The 16,362-nt window shown below is 43.5% G+C and overlaps 1 protein-coding gene across 3 annotated transcripts in view; it reads right to left on the bottom strand.

Moving 5' to 3' along the window:
- The window catches only part of LOC147896541 (hyperosmolality-gated Ca2+ permeable channel 2.3-like), an 82,935-nt gene that overhangs the window by 46,839 nt on the left and 19,734 nt on the right, over positions 1 to 16,362 (bottom strand). For 2 of the 3 annotated variants that reach the window (XM_087381615.1, XM_087381617.1), the window contains exon 4: positions 13,146 to 13,355. In XM_087381615.1, coding sequence (XP_087237741.1) covers positions 13,146 to 13,355 — 210 coding nt within the window. The remainder of the gene's footprint in view (positions 1 to 13,145; positions 13,356 to 16,362) is intronic. The other variant, XM_087381616.1, reaches the window with a different exon arrangement.

A 16,362-nucleotide genomic window follows, 5' to 3' on the forward strand; every position in this document is an offset into this window, starting at 1 on the left:
GGAAAAGGCCTTGATCTTGAGGTGGGGATGCAGACATAGTCAGTTTGTTTGTTTGTTGTACATACTTGTCCTATATCTGTAAATATGCTTGACCACATCAAATGCGTTACACTCAATGTACAGGATTTGTGTGATCGTAGAAGTGGAAACTTGTGTGGATGTATATCAGAAAATTGCAGCCAGACATAGTGGCTTTGCAGGAACATAATCAGCACATGTATGCTGGTCACACATGACATTTTGCTGGTTATGATATTTTCTATGCTAGGGAGCACTCTTTCTCTAGAGTGGCTTTTTTGGTGAGGCATGAACTTCAGCCCGTTGTGGCTCTCAATGATCGCCATGGTAGATAGATTATTATGCAATGCCTAGTTCAAGGAGAAATATTTGAATTTGCATCGGTTTTTGCCCCTCAATTTTCCAATGGTCGAGTGTTGATTTGGGATGCCATGCATAATTATCCGTGGAGACAATACGCATTCATCTATGGTGATTTCAACAATCCTCCGCAACCGGGAGATAATACTTCGGGCCACACTCATATGTTGGCTTCTGAACAACAGGCATGGTCTGACTTTTTGGTTCAACTGCGTTTGGTGGATCACTGGAAGGAATTACAGCCCACACTCCTGGGCTATACCTTTCAACACAATGCTCAATCTTCCTATCAGGCACGGCTGGACACATGGTATCAGGGTTAATCCGCAGCATTGTGATGCCTTTACTTGCCAACTTTGGGTTGATCATGCCTTCACGTATTTTGATCATGCACCTCTTTGGTTGAGGCTCTCCATGCATGACTTTCCTCATGACAAATTGCCTTGCAGAAGACTTTTGTTGGTGAATGACAGTTATCTGGAACATGCTGATTTTAAAGCTATGGTTTCTGATGCCATTCAACCTCTCTCTTCTCAAATGCTTTTTAATCTACATGGCAGGCTTTTGTTGCTCGAATGCAAGCTGTGATTCGGGGTTATGGTAAATCATTTATGCGAGCCACACAGGAGACTGTTGTGCATGCTAAAGTCACTTGCTAGAGTCTGACTAAGCTTAGTCACCTTCGGCCTTTGTCTTCTGATGAAAGCATGCACTTCTCCAATCAAATGATCAAAGAAAGCTTGCTAAATGGGAAACCCAATCTCGACAAAGGGCTTCTTTGGATAAAGGCTGCTCTTCGAAGCAATTTTTCAAAAGTTTGCATTACAAAAGACAGGCTGCAAATATTTGTCGGGTCCGGATGTCTCATGGTTCTTGGTCTTCATCTCGCTCTGAACTTGCTGATGGTTGTGTGTAGCACTTCTCCTCCCATTTTGGGCATGTGGACTTTCCTTCTCCTGAGATTTTGTCTGCACGTCAGCTTCTTTTATAGCATGTCCATCCAATTCTTTCTCAAGCTCATGCTTTGGAGCTGGAACTTCCCTTCACTGAAAGGGAATTGTCAGATGCAGTTAAATCCTGTGGTAGATGGAAATCTCCAAGATGGGATGACCTCACTGTTGAATTCTTTCTTGCTTTCCGGGATAGCCTCAAATCCCCTCTGTTGCAAATGGCTAATTCAGCTTGGGAAAATCAACAAATGCCCCTCTCATGGAAAAAGGGACTAGTAAAGCTCCTTCCTAAGGAGCAGATTTCTGATTTTATCACTAATTGGAGACCAATCATGCTCATGCCAGTCATTTACAAGATCATAGCTAAATGGCTTGTTGACCGTATCAAAGGCTATCTGCATGATGGGCTACATCCTTCTCAATATGGCTTTGTTCCTCGTAGGCATATCATGGACAATATTGCCAATGCTTATGTTGGGATTGAATATGCCAAGTACACGCAACAGGATGTTTTGCTCTTATAGATTAACATTGCCAAAGCTTTTGACACAGTTCAATGGGAGTTCATCTCGCAAACCATGCGAGCCTTGGGCTTTGGAATAAAAATGCAGCAGGTTATTTATTGGTTCCAAACATGGCAGAAAAAGTCTCAGACTATTTTCGGTGCATCGAATTTCTTCCCCTAAGATGCATGGAGGTTTGAATATCACTAATATCCAGGTGCACATCCTTGCTCACAGGGGGAAAATGTTGCTGCAATTTTTGAAAGGTGATCAGCCCTAGGCTCTCATGATTCAATCTCTCGTCACACATATCAGTACTCCTGCTTTTGGTCATTGGCAACCCACTCAGTAGGATTTCTTGTTTGCATGGCTTCCCTATGGTCTCCAACTTGCTTCTTGACTAGAAGCATATTCTGTCTCACCTGGAATGGCATGGTCGACAGTCTCTAATGGGTAATTCTTTGCGGGCTGAAAGCATTCACTGGTCCAAAGTTTTTCAGCCTCCGCTTGCTTTACAGGAAGCTCGCCGTTCTTACTTTATTTCTTTTAAAGGGATCAATACTGTTGCTCATGTTATTCATGATGATGGCTCTATGCTTCCCTTTTCTCTGGCAGCCACACAGTATGGTTTGGGTTCTCATTATCGTACTTTGTGGCAACAAATCACTTGTATTCTTTCGCCTTTGGTTCCGATTCCCCCTTTGGAACTCCAGGATCAATTAGAGGATTGGACATTGACTTCCCTTGGGTCCTCCTCTCGTCCTTTGAGGCTATCTCAGATTACTGTGCCAGCATTATACAAAATCCTTTTGCCTCAACCCTGCATTTCAGAAAGGGGTAATTCTCTTTGGTGAATGCATTGGCCAGCTAAGTGCTGGAGGAAAAGACTACGGCAACTTTGAGAATACAAGGTTGCACTTCGGCAACAGGTTTTTTTATGGCAAGTGCTTCTGGGAATTTTTCCATCTGGACAGTCGCTGGCCCGTAGGCACATTGCTCCTGCTTTATGTCATCAGTGTCTGATTTCTTAGGAGACTGTGCCTCATTTATTATGGCATTGCCCGTCTTCTCGGCAGTTTCTGGATTCTCTTTGACAAAGACTACGAGCGAGATTCCCAACTGTTCTCTTCGAGAAATTTTTCTGGCTCTTTGGTTTTCATCCACCACGACCGGAGTTTTATCTTTTCTTTGTTTGGGCTCACTATTGGGCACTTTGGACTTTATGTACAAACCGCAATTGTAAAGTCTTTAGTGATCCCAATTTTTATTTGTTTGCTTTCTTTAAGCATTCTCTGCAGCAATCTTTCTTTGATTGCTTGCAGAGTCGCCAGATAGATCAGGATATATATTTGGCTTATACTAAGATCTTCAGTTGATGTATTTTCTAGCAGCCTCTTTTCTGAGGTGACTATTCTTGTAATATAATCAATCAAAGCTTTCACTAAAAAAAAAGTGTATACCTCCGTTGGCTTTGCAGGAGCCTAGACGTTCATACTTCATTATTCTGAAAGAGATCCACTCGGTAGCAAATGTCATTCATGATGATGGAACCCTTCTTTCTTTTCCTTTAGCTGCTGCAAAATATGGTCTTGGCATGCATTATCGTCCTATATGGCGCACTATTACTCATATGCTTCAGCATTTCAGCCAATACAGCCACTAGAGATTGAGGACCGGCTTCAGGATTGGACTCTTCATTCGCCAAGGTCGACATGCCGTCCTTTGAGGCTATCTCACGTTACTGTACCTTCTTTATGTAAAGTTCTTCTACCCTCGCCCTCGGTTTCACACAGGGCAAATCATCTTTGGCAAATGAATCATCCTGCAAAGTGGTGGCGAAAAAGACTGTGAGTGATTTGGAATTCTAAAATTCCCCTTTGACAACTAGTTTTCTTGTGGAGAATTTTGCTAGGGGTTCTTCCATCTGGGCAGTTTTTGGCACGCAAACATATTGCTCTAGCTGTTTGCCGCAGATGTTTGGCTCTGTGGGAACCAGTGCCTCATCTTCTTTAGCATTAGTCCCACACCCATGATTTCTTGGGCTTCCATGGGCAGCGTTTGAGAACCAGATTTCCAAATGCTACTTTTGGGAAGTTTTTCTACCTTTTTGGGATTCACCCACCTAGACAGGAGTTTGATTTATTTTTCACTTGCGTTCACTACTGAGCACTCTAGACTCTATGGAAGGATAGAAATCATAGAGTCTTTGTGATCCTACTTTCTCAACTTTCTCTTTCTTCAGGCACTCCTTGCAGCAATCTTTCAATGATTATCTGCAAAATCATTACATAGACTCTGATGTATACTTGTCTTATACAGAGATCTTCTCTTGATGTATTTTGGCACATCCCGTTTTGGGACAGTTACTCTGTACTATAAAGCAACAAAATTTTCATCCCAAAAAAAAAGTGTCTATATATGTATGTATGTATGTATGTAAACTGCAAGTTGTAGAAGGTTTTTACATAAATTAGTGGAAATTTTGTGGTGAAGATGCATGCAGTAAGAGAGACTCGCTTATCATTACTGCCAATAATTTTCAATTTTCTCCCTCTAAAGGATGGTACCAGAACAGTGGCAACAAGGCATCTTTTAAGCTCCAAATATGCAGCTTTGGCACTTGCTTGCACTTTCAGGACCTCTCAAAGCTCCCTTCATATTTGCCGGATGCCTAGAATTATGTATTCAAAAATTGTAGGATCGATAGGCAAAGAGAGAGAGAGAGTGCAGGTAGCAAAGTGTCGCACGATAGTTCAGCCGTCACGTCAAACTTAGATGATGAAAAAATACAAGTACAAGGTACTTTTACCTACACCTAGGACTAAGGGTCCTAGGTGTCACATAGGACTAAGTGTCCTATGTGGCCTAAAAGACACTAACACTACAAGTGCCTATACCTACAAGGCACATACCATGGCCTATAGGGCATCACTAGAACCACCAGAAGATGGCCTACAAACCCCCCTCCATGGGATGGGCTGAAGTACTCTGGAAACGTCTCAGAATACCTGGTATTTTCTGGTCATGGTGGCACATGTTCATCCAAAAGGATATAGCCACCTATGAATGTACAAGGGATGTCAGATTATGTAACAAAGGGAACCAAGTGTAGAGCCTGTCAGAAGACTTCGAACTTGGGACGAGGAAGTGCCTTTGTAAACATATCTGCTATGTTGTCCTCTGTGGGACGATAGGACAACTCTATGTCTCCTGCTGACAACCGCTCCCGAACATAATGATAGTGAACTTCAATATGCTTGGTACACGCATGAAACACTGGGTTACGCGCAATGGCCAAAGCACTCTGGCTATCAGTGTAGACAATAGTGGAGGATGTCTGGCAAATACCAAGATCTATAAGTAACTGTCGAAGCCAAACACACACTACTGTAGCGGTGAAAGCTGCCCTATACTCAGCCTCACAGCTAGACGTGGCAACTGTTGGTTGCTTCTTGCTGAGCCAAGAGATACATGAATTGCCAAGCAGAAAACAATTGCCAGTATGTGACACTCTGGTATCGGAACATCCTGCCCAGTCACTATCCGTGTAAGCATGCATGGTAAGTGAACCCTGATCACCATAGAAGAGGGCTAAATCCTGAGTGCCTCTGAGATATCTGAAGACTCTCTTCACTGCCTGCCAATGCTGTGAACTGGGCATGTGCATGAATCTGCTGAGCTGAGATACTGCATACTGTAAGTCAGGTCTGGTGTGACATAAATAAATAAGGCATCCAACAGCTTGCTGATAAAGAGTGATATCACATGGTGGGCTCCCATCATGAGCTGACAATTTGAAGCCAGGGTCCACTGGAGTAGAGATTCGCTTGCAATCCTCAAACTGAAAACGATCAAGGAGCTGTCCAATACTTGGACTGAGATATCATGATACCCCCCTCAACATGAGCAAACTGAATGCCCAAATAATAATGGAGCCGTCCATGTCTGACATGTCAAAAATCTGCTGCAAATCAGCCTTGAAAGCTGCAATTTGCTGAGTATCTGGGTCCGTGATGAGCATATCATCCACATATAAAATCATCCACATATAAAATCAGCACTAAAAAATCAGATCCACTCCCACGGACATCAAGAGTGGGTTCTGTGGGACTATTCTGAAAACCAAGGGATAGTAAGTGTGCATGAATTTTGGCATACCATGCCCTGGGTGCCTACTTCAAACCATAAAGGGCTTTTCTAAGCCGGCATACCTTATTTTCAGAATTAACAACCTCAAAGCCAGGAGGTTGTGTGACATAGACTTCTTCCTGCAGATCCCCATGAAGAAAAGCGGTCTTGATGTCAAGTTGGTGCACTTGCCAATGATGATGGGCTGCAATGGCAATGACACATCAAATGGTAGTAATCGTGGATGTGGGAGCAAATGTCTCGTCCAAGTCAATGCCTTGTTGTTGGGCATACCCTTATGCAACAAGACGGACTTTGTATCGATCTATGCTGCCATCAGATTTCCTTTTTAATTTGTAGACCCACCGCGTTCCAATGGCATGCTTGCCAAGAGGCAGAGCTACTAATTCCCATGTGTCATTTTTGGCAATAGATTGTAACTCAGCTTTCATTGTATCCATCCACTCTTTGCTGTCAAAAGCATCTTTATGGCACAAAGGCTCTTCATTGCAAGCTGTAGCAAGGAGTGCAAACTCAAGAAAGTGACCATGCTGTCTATTCCCTGATCTTGTCCGGGCAGCAAAAGGCTGATCTTGTTGGCTATCCCTCAATGTATCAAGAAGCCATCTCAGAACTTGCCTTTGCTGTCTATTGACAGCTCTTTCTTCAATGACTGCATCATGAGTAGTGGGATCATTTTGTGCCGGAAGAGAAACTTGCAAATCAGCATGAGGTTGTGGCTGATTATTGCTTAGTGGAGGGCCTGCAGGAGGCTCATGTTGCTGGTCAAAATCCTCTTCTGATGATGGCAGAGGTAACCAAGATTCAAAGGCATCAAACATGTCAACATCTGGCTTAGCTTTGCAGTCCACAAGAGGAGAAGCTGACTGTTCAGCAAAGATTACATCTCTACTGAAAATAATCTTCCCAATATTTGGTTGATATAACCGATACCCTCTGCTCTCCTGGCTGTAACCAATAAATATGCATTTGATTGCCTCGTCATCAAGCTTATGTCTCAGCTGAGATGGTACATGAACATATGCAAGAGACCCAAAAACTCTCATGTGTGAAAGTGAAGGCTTCTTGCCTTTCCATGCTTCATAAGGTGTATTAGTCTTCAATGCCGTGATCTATTCAGCACATAGTTAGCACACATTACTGCATCAAGCCAAAATTTATTGGGCAAAGACTTGGCCTCAAGGATGCATCTGCCATCTCCATTGTGGACCTGTTTTTCCTTTCAGAAACAGGATTCTGCTGAGGAGTGTAAGGAGTAGTGCATGAGTGAATAATGCCCATTGAAGACAGAAATGCATCAAACTCCTTTGACATATACTCTCCCCCCCTATCTGTGTTGAGGGTGACAAGCTTGCATCCTGATTCATTCTCAACCATATTCAGCCATCTCTGAAAGCATAAGAAAACTTCAGATTTGGCCTTTAAAGGATACACCCAGCAATATCTTGTGAAATCATCAATGAGAGTCATGAAATACTTATACCCCCCAATGGCATTTGTCCTCATTGGGCCACAGACATCACTGTGTACTAGCTGCAATTTTCTTTGTGAGAGTTTTGGACAATTCTTTTGAAAAGGAAATCGATGCATCTTACCCAAAAGACAACCCTCACACACATGTTTGGAAACTCTGTGAGTCTGAGGTACATCATTTGCCATCTGCTGTGAATGTAGCTTTGCAAGAGCTCTATAATTGAGATGGCCCATTCTCTCATGCCAAAGATGACTTTCAGCAATCTGTGAATCTGAAATAGCCAATGCTTCAATAGAAAGTGCAGCTAAATGATGATCAAGATGATAAAGCCCTTTTTGCAAAGTGCCAGTGAGAACTACGGCATGGTCATCACGAAGATCATAAACTAGACATCTGTAGCCATCAAAAATCACTTTGAAACCTGAAGTAGCAATTGCTGAAATTGAAATCAAGTTGACTTCAATGCCAGGCACAAAAAGAACATTTGTCAAAGTGACAGGATGGCTTGAAATGGATGTGAGCTGCACATCTCCAACTCCTTTTACAGTATATGAAGCATTATTAGCACACGTAACAGTCCCCCCTCGAGGTGCATCAGCTACAGAATGAAACAACTGTCTGCAAGAAGTGACATGCTTGGAAGCACCACTATCAAAGTACCAGGACTGAGCATCATTACCAGTAAAGAATGCATCAGCTTTGGAGGGATCAAAGGAGCAATGGACAGCCCATGCCCAATCATCCTGAAGAGCAGGTGCATGTGAAGCATCTTTTGGCTCATGGGATTCAATAGCATGAGAGGCATTAACTGTCAATCCTACTTTCTTTTTCTCTGAACCAATGCGCTTCCTGCATTCTGAAATGTCATGTCCAGGCTTGCGACAATAGTTGCATCTTTTATTCTTTGCCTTATCTGCTGTATTTTTAGATGCATGGGAGGAATTGCAGCTGCTATGCCCAGATTTTGGCTTGCCCATACGCTTGGAAGCCTTGCCTCTTCCTGTCTGCTGTGAAGCAAATGCATGATCAAGAATAGTGGCTTATCTATTAGCTCTACTTTGCTCTTCCTGCAAAAAGGGCAAAGTAACTAGTTGATCAAAAGAATAGTGGTTTGGATTACCCATGGCCACTAATCGAAGGGTTGTAGCAAACCCTTGATATGTATCTGGCAGTCCATTCAATGTGGTACTAACAAGCTGTGAATTGGGCACCACCTCATCAATATTGGCAAGCTGTTCCATGAGGTCATTGACCTTTGTCAAGTATGCATCCATTGACTCACCTTCATTCATACTGACTTTCTGTAATTGCCTTCTCAAATATGCAACACGAGCTTCATTGCGAATCTAATAGAGAGAAGCCAATTTATCCCAAGCATCCTTTGCTGTCTTGCAAGACCGGATGTGTGGAATAATGATTCTCTTGCATGATAAAGCAATGCATGAATGTGCATTTGCATCTCTTGCATCCCATCTTGACTATTCTTGAGTTGGAAGAGCAGCAACAGGAGTGCTAGAGGAAGAGGCATCAAGAGGAGTACCCCCTGCAGAAGGACCAGAAGTAGAGGCAACCACAGTAGCATTGCCTGGCCTCAGATCAGCCCCAGAAACAATATTCCACAAATGCTTTGCAACAAGAATATGTTTCATGAGATAAGACCACATCGGATAGTTGGTGCCATCCAACTTATCATCTTCACGAAGAACTCCAAATAAATCTTGATTGTTCCCAGCCATAGCAAATGTGATAGCCTGAAAAAGACCTGAAAACCCAAAAGCCTCAAGGCTATCACTGCAAAAAGCTGGCTGTCCAAAAATGACAGCAAATATCTGCAAATTTCTGACCCAAATCAAAGGGCAAATGCAGATCTGACCCAAATGTGACTGTGACAGGCAATGTTCACTGCAAAAACAGCAAATCTGGCAAAAGCCCCAAATTTAATGAGGGCAAATAGGCCAAAAAGAGGGCAAATGCAGAAAAGCCCCAAATTTTGCTGAAATTTTTTCAAATGTGACCCAATGTCCTGCAGAAGTGACTCAATGTCCTGCTGAAGTGACTCAATGTCTGAAAATCTGGCTCAATGTCCTGCAAATGTGACTCAATGTACTGCAATCAAAAAGAAATTGCAGACCAAATCCCGAATCTCTAGTGTTCTTGCAAGAAGTTGCAACTAGAGGAGATGAAAGATCTTGAAAGCCGCAAATTTGCCAAGGTCCTGCAAAAGACTCCACACGTGCCAAACCTGTATGGAACTCTCGGGATAAGTACGAGCTGTACGGAACATGTACGGTATGGATGTATGGACCTGTTACAGTGTACGGATGTGCGGATGCCGGCGGATGCAGAGTACATTGTGCGGTTGTACGACGGCGCATATACGAAATGCAGTGCGGCGAAGTACGGAACGCAGGTACGTAGTTGTATGGTGGTTCAAGTACAAAGCTGAGTGTACGTCTGTACGTCAGCGCAAGTACGAAATGCAGTACGGCGAAGTACGGAACACAACACACGACTGTACGAAAAGTGCAACGCAATGGAGCACAGTACGGCGCAGTACAGACGTACGTAACAAGTATTGTGTACGGGATCCAACGTACGGTGGCGCAGATATGTACGGAGGTACGGCTGTACGACTGGTACAAACCCGATGAGCAGGAGACGAGTCAACCTAGCTCTGATACCACTGTAGGATCGATAGGCATAGAGAGAGAGAGAGTGCAAGTAGCAAAGAGTCGCACGATAGTTCAGCCGTCACGTCAAACTTAGATGATGAAAAAATACAAGTACAAGGTACTTGTACCTAGACCTAGGACTAAGTGTCCTAGGTGTCACATAGGACTAAGTGTCCTATGTGGCCTAAAAGGCACTAACACTACAAGTGCCTACACTTATGCCTACAAGGCACATACCATGGCCTACAGGGCATCACTAGAACCACCAGAAGATGGCCTACAGAAATGTGTTTTCAAATATATACAATACTGAAGGAAATTCCAAACACGATTCCCAACCCCCCCGGGGAGAAAAAACGAAGAGAACATTTCAATTTTTTCCAATTTACTTTCTTTAACATGGCCTTCCATTAAAGAATATGCAAGAACTTAAGAAATTTTATGTGCTCTACAAAGCAGGTCAAAAAACATAGAGTTGGCATTCTCATCAAAAAGTCAATGCATTCACTTTTGGTTGAAGTTTGACTTCTCCAACAATCTCATCAAAGGTTCTCGTTGACCCATTAAGTGCCCCAATCCCCTCATTCAACAGGATCTTCCCCCATTAGGAAAGAAGGGAACTCATTTTGAGGCCCTATAAGAAATTCACTATTTACCTATTTTTTTTGCACTCAAAATATGGGAAATGCCATAAAATACGGATACTTACTGCAAAATGTCAGTCTAGTGCTCAAGCTTCACATTTAATGCATATATAAGATCCTTGATTTTCTGTGCAGTATTTGATGATTCTAACATCGCCAGCACGTCCGAAGCAAGCCAAAACCCCCAAATCGACCCTGGAGACACCGAAAACCAATGCCCTGAGGCCCGAAAAGGGCAAAAATGCCCGGAATGGAAAATTTGCACAAAAACGCGATTTGGCCAGTTGGCACAATGCCACCCAGCGTTTTTGTGCAAATCCCCCATTTCGGGCATTTTTGCCCTTTTCCGAACCTCCGGGCGTCAGTTTTCAGTGTCTCCACGATCAATTTGGGGATTTTGGCCCACTCCAGACGCGCTGGCGATGTCAGAATCATCAAATACTGCATAGAAAATCAGCTTTTGAAGATCACGTATGTTAGACATAATAAAAGAAAAAGATTTTGAATATGACTTATTTTATATTTTTACATGGTTTTTGGTATTTTTCCAACGTTACGTTGGCCCTCTTCTGATTGGTCGAGAGCCTTATTTTCTAAACCCTAAAAGGCCCCAAAATGAGCTCCCTTTTTTCCTAATGATACCATCTAAAGCCCCAGTAGAACCTGTAGCACCTTTAGTGGTGGTGGCTCTACCTCTAGTAGTAGCATCAGTAGCAGTATAGATGTTATCAAGTGCCTCCCCCCTTTCTAAGGATTGAAGTTAATGACATACTTTGGCTACAACACTAGTTCAGTGTTTGCACCAAGATTAGCAGCCGATTGGTAATGCATCATACGTTGCTAGTGGGAAACTAGGCAGTTGACCCAATGTGAGCGAACATCCACATGTTGATGCAGATGCTCCATTAGCTCCCATTGAGAAACAATTAAGAACAAGTTGGAGACATGCACGATCATAGGTCTTTGAATCTACAGCTCTTGCTCCTTCAATCCGGTCCTGTGTAAGGAAACCACCCTTGTATATAGGTACAATCTAGCTAGTATCAAAGGTCATTGGCACCACCATCCTCAATCACTAAGCCGCTAGCGTTCTTGAACAATCCTCTCACAAACATCATCCAACCATTTCTCAAAGAACCTAAGGATAGCTTGGATCTTACCAAGCACCATGCTCCCAACGTTTGTTTCAACCCATCACTCTGGCAATGTCCGCAACCAAATCCTTCACCTAAATAGTGATTTCCCATAGGCTGATCCACATAGATCTCCAAGGCCAAGTGTCTTTCTAGAAATCTTGGATCATGAGCAATCCTTGAGTACCAGTGTACTCTTTTGACATGCATATGTCCCTATCTAAATGCCTCAATAGGTTCTCGTTCCAAAATCCTGCAAACGAGCTTTGAAGAAGCAACAAGACTTCCCCCTCTGCTTGCTAGGGAGGCTTTCACCCTCCAGTCCCTCAACACTTGAGAAATCCAAAGCAAAGACTTTGTTCATGCATGCTACTCAAGTCTGAATGTATGCACAACGAATATACATACCGATGAATCCACTTATTTGTATGCTTGCTTTGAAAACAAGCAACCACTTCATGGAGGCATCGATGGCATCCCTGTGTAAACCTATAGTGTTATCTTCATTATGCGTGCATCCATTTAACTATCCGTTCTTCACAGACCCCATGAAAAGCACCCTCTTTACAACCAACAATATCAAAATAATTGCACTTGCAAAAATCAAAGCTTGTTCCGAAAATCAATACAGAGATGTCTTACACTTAACGTTTCTCCACAATGTGCATTAGTTTCAACAGTCCTTAATCTTCCATATATCTAGATGTGAATCCAGGACATGCCCAAACTCATCCTCTAAAGACACAACTACTGCAGTTTCAATCTCACTCATAAGGTTGAAACTCATAAACTCCATCACACATAGCAGGAACTAGCTACAATGACATCCCCACAAGCGTCCTCAGTGCCCAACAATGGGTGTAGATCATAGTATACATGCATGCTCTCACACATACAAATCCACACACCCAAACACCTTGAGCATCCGTTTATACAAAGGTCTTCGTATTGAGTTTCTGTCGGCACTCCGGACGTCAAGGGCAGACACAGCCATGGCAAAGGCTAGCATTTAGCAGTCCTCAATCTTCCATGCATCTACAGCATTGCATGTATTGGTATTATGTCTAACTCAATTTCCCAGTAAGTCACCTAGTGTCACTACCTAGCCCGAAGGCTTGGTGTTTTATAATCCAATTTAAAGCTTTCACATCCAGCCTGCAACCTTACTCGCTTGTCAAATCTCTGCAAGATATATTGGGAACAAGCATAGAAATATAGGAATAAAAGAAGTCAGCCACATACCAACAATTTTTCCACCTTTCCATCTTCGTAAACAATGTGATGTAATAAGTACGTGTGAGGATTATAAGCTCGAAAAAACTGTTCAGCATGTTCATTATACGTCTGTTGACCAGATTTTGGAATAGCCCGTACAAGAACCGTGAATTGATCAAGCTGAGGTCTAGTCATGCGTAAAAAATCAATGCGTTTTCTTGCAATGTATTTGTACTCCTGCATAAACACTGAGAGGATTACAGATCTGAAACTAGTGTACTCACAAATCAGCCAACATCTGATAAATTGCTAAATTTTACTTAAAACGTAAAAAGGTTCAGCATTCTTGTTTGCACAATCATACATTCAGTCACAGATATAAATTCTTCAAAGCTGGTACCATGCGTATGGCATGAGTACCAGTATGTTGCGCCGTATGGAAAAAAATTTGAGGTACTTAAGGTATGCCAGCTTTGTAAATTATTATCTTTTCCCCCCCCCAAAAAAAGGGAGGGAAGGGAGGAGGGGGGGAGAGAGAGAGGGGAGAGGGACAATATACTATAGACTATAGTCCATAAAATGCAACGAATAATCACCATCAGCAATTAAATAGATTCTAGCATAGTTGACTATCGATGTACATGCATCATACATGGAACTAAATAATACACAAAGAGATTCAACTTGAAACTAAAAGCTCAAAGTTGAAACCAATATACCTAGATGAATCCAAGAACATTCCCAAACTCATCCTCTAAAAACACAACATAGTGCAGTTTCAATCTCACGATAGTCACTCACAAGATTGAAAACCATAAACTCCATCACGCATAGCAGGGACTAGCTACTATGACATCCCCACTGACCTCATCAGCGCCCAACAGTGGGTGTAGACTATAGTATAAAAAATATGCTCTCACACATACAGATTCACACACCCACACATACTTGAGCATCCATTTATACAAGTCTTCGTACTGAGTTTCTGTCGGCACTCCGGAGGTGAAGTTGAAACCAATTACTAGAACAAGATTGTATAATACACTAGAGTCTATACTCTACAATCTAGGGAGCTGTGTGGACCATGGGAGTGACTATAGCTTAGCTCAGATGTATTTCAAATGCAAATCGAACTTTTTTTCAAAAATATAAGGTGTTTGTAAATGCTTAGCTCAAATTTTGGAAAAACAACCCGGTCCAGTCCCTGTGGCCCCATCCACTCGTCCATCATGCGTGAAATCTAATCTCCCATAATAGCATCAAACGCCACTGGGGACCACTTCTCCAACCAAGTGGATGCGAACTGCAATCTCCAAACTGGGTGTGTCTAAGAGCCCACGAACCCCCTTTCCGAGGCTGCAAGACCACAAGCACTACCTCCACGGGTAGAGGGTAAGAGTCCGGAATCTCCAGATAATTCCGGGGTCCCAATCTCCAGAAGTCTGACAGTAAGGGACGCCCAGGCTGGAGATTGGAAGCTCAATCCGAGAGGACGAGAGCCCCTTCCCTCTGACTCCCTCCTTGACTAGGCCGGATGCTGCGGTGAGGAAGCGGAAGGGGACGTCACCTTACCCTTGCCTGCTAACAGGGATGTCAAGGCAGGGGAGGGATTAGAGGCTGAAGAACCTGCTGAGGCAGTGGAAGGGGGGTCGAAGGGGCAAGGCGGAGGGAGGGGGACGAGTGGTGAGGGTGACCATAGCAAGAGGGGCGAGGTGGAGGGAGGGGGTGGGGGGAATCCAGGAGGGGACGGGGGAGTGAAAAGGGAGCGCGATCTGGAGGGAGAGGGGGGCGGAGGGGAGTAGGGGCAACCACACACACCCTGCTGATCAAGCTTGCCGAGGCTCTGGACTCGCTCCTCTTTAGCCGTGCTATCACAGTCTCTTCCTAACTCTAGCCTCTACTGCAGATCACGGGAGCAGCACCATGATTCTCCTCCCAGCCAATTCTTGCTAAGGCTCACACGCGAGGCAGAGATCTACGTTAAAATTCACTTGAATCATTCTCTTCTCTTCTCTCTCTAGCCTTAGCAAACCCCAAATCCCTAGATAGATCTAGATGCCACATGTCATCTATATAGGGCCTTCCTAATGCAACATTTCACCCCTCTCTTGGGATGCATTTAATTCCTTGCCCCTAGGCAATATCTCAGCACTAGGCCCTTGGTCTTAGATCTATCTAGTCTGGTGCTATCAGCCCTCACCTAGGACCTTGACATTAAATCCCTCCCGATCATTTACATGAAGCGCAAACATATATATTACAGAGATAGATCCTTTAAGGGAAATGTCGACTGATTCTTCCGAGGTCATGCTACCTCGGCTAGAGCGTAACATTCCTTCCCTCTTCAGACATCAGCCTCCTCGATGATAAAGTCTGGGAACACTCTCCGCAACTGATATACGGATTCCCAGGTAGCTTCGGATAGAGGCTGACCATGCCATGCAACCAACACCGTGGGTATCTTTTGATTTCGTATTTGCATTGTTCCTCGATCCAGGATTCTTGTTGGTTTGCGCCTTGCAATATCCTCTATCTCCTGAAACAAAACCACACCTTCGATTAGTGAGTCACCTGTATGTAAAAATTTCTTTAAACGTGAAACATGAAAAACCGGGTGCACCTTACACCCCTGTGGCAATTCTAATTTATAGGCTACACTGCCTATTCTCTTTAGAATTAACCACGGCCCACAGTATCGAGGTGATAACTTAGCACACTCTCCTGAAGTCAACGACTTCGAGTGCGAAGGAATTCTGAGAAAAAATTTTTCTCCTTCTTCAAATACTCTTATAGACCGATTTTCATCCGCATACACCTTGGCTCTATCCAGGCGGATATTAGCTCTCGCAAGTGCTAGCATCTCCCGCATCTGAACTACAAAGTTCGCGGCACTAGGCACTTTCTGAGGTACTCCAACTATAGTCGGATTGGCTGGTCTATAACCATAGTTCAGTTCAAACGGACTGAACCCAGTAGATGAATGTTTCCTATCATTGTAGGCAAACTCCAACAATGGCAACCACTTGTCCCATGTATGTTGCCTCAATGACACATATGCCCTCAGCATATCTTCTAAAGTTTGGTTGACTCTCTCCGTCTGACCATCCGTCTCAGGATGATCCCCACTACTCATTCCTAACTCAGTCCTCAGTGTCTCCAATACCGCTGTCCAGAAATGACCGGTAAATCTGACATCTCGGTCTGACACTATGGATCTAGGTAATCCATGCAGACGGAATATATG

This window comes from Dipteris shenzhenensis, chromosome 11 (genome assembly GCF_047967505.1).
Source record: "Dipteris shenzhenensis isolate YYH24624 ecotype China chromosome 11, Dip_SZ_1.0, whole genome shotgun sequence".
Taxonomy (NCBI): Eukaryota; Viridiplantae; Streptophyta; class Polypodiopsida; order Gleicheniales; family Dipteridaceae; genus Dipteris; species Dipteris shenzhenensis.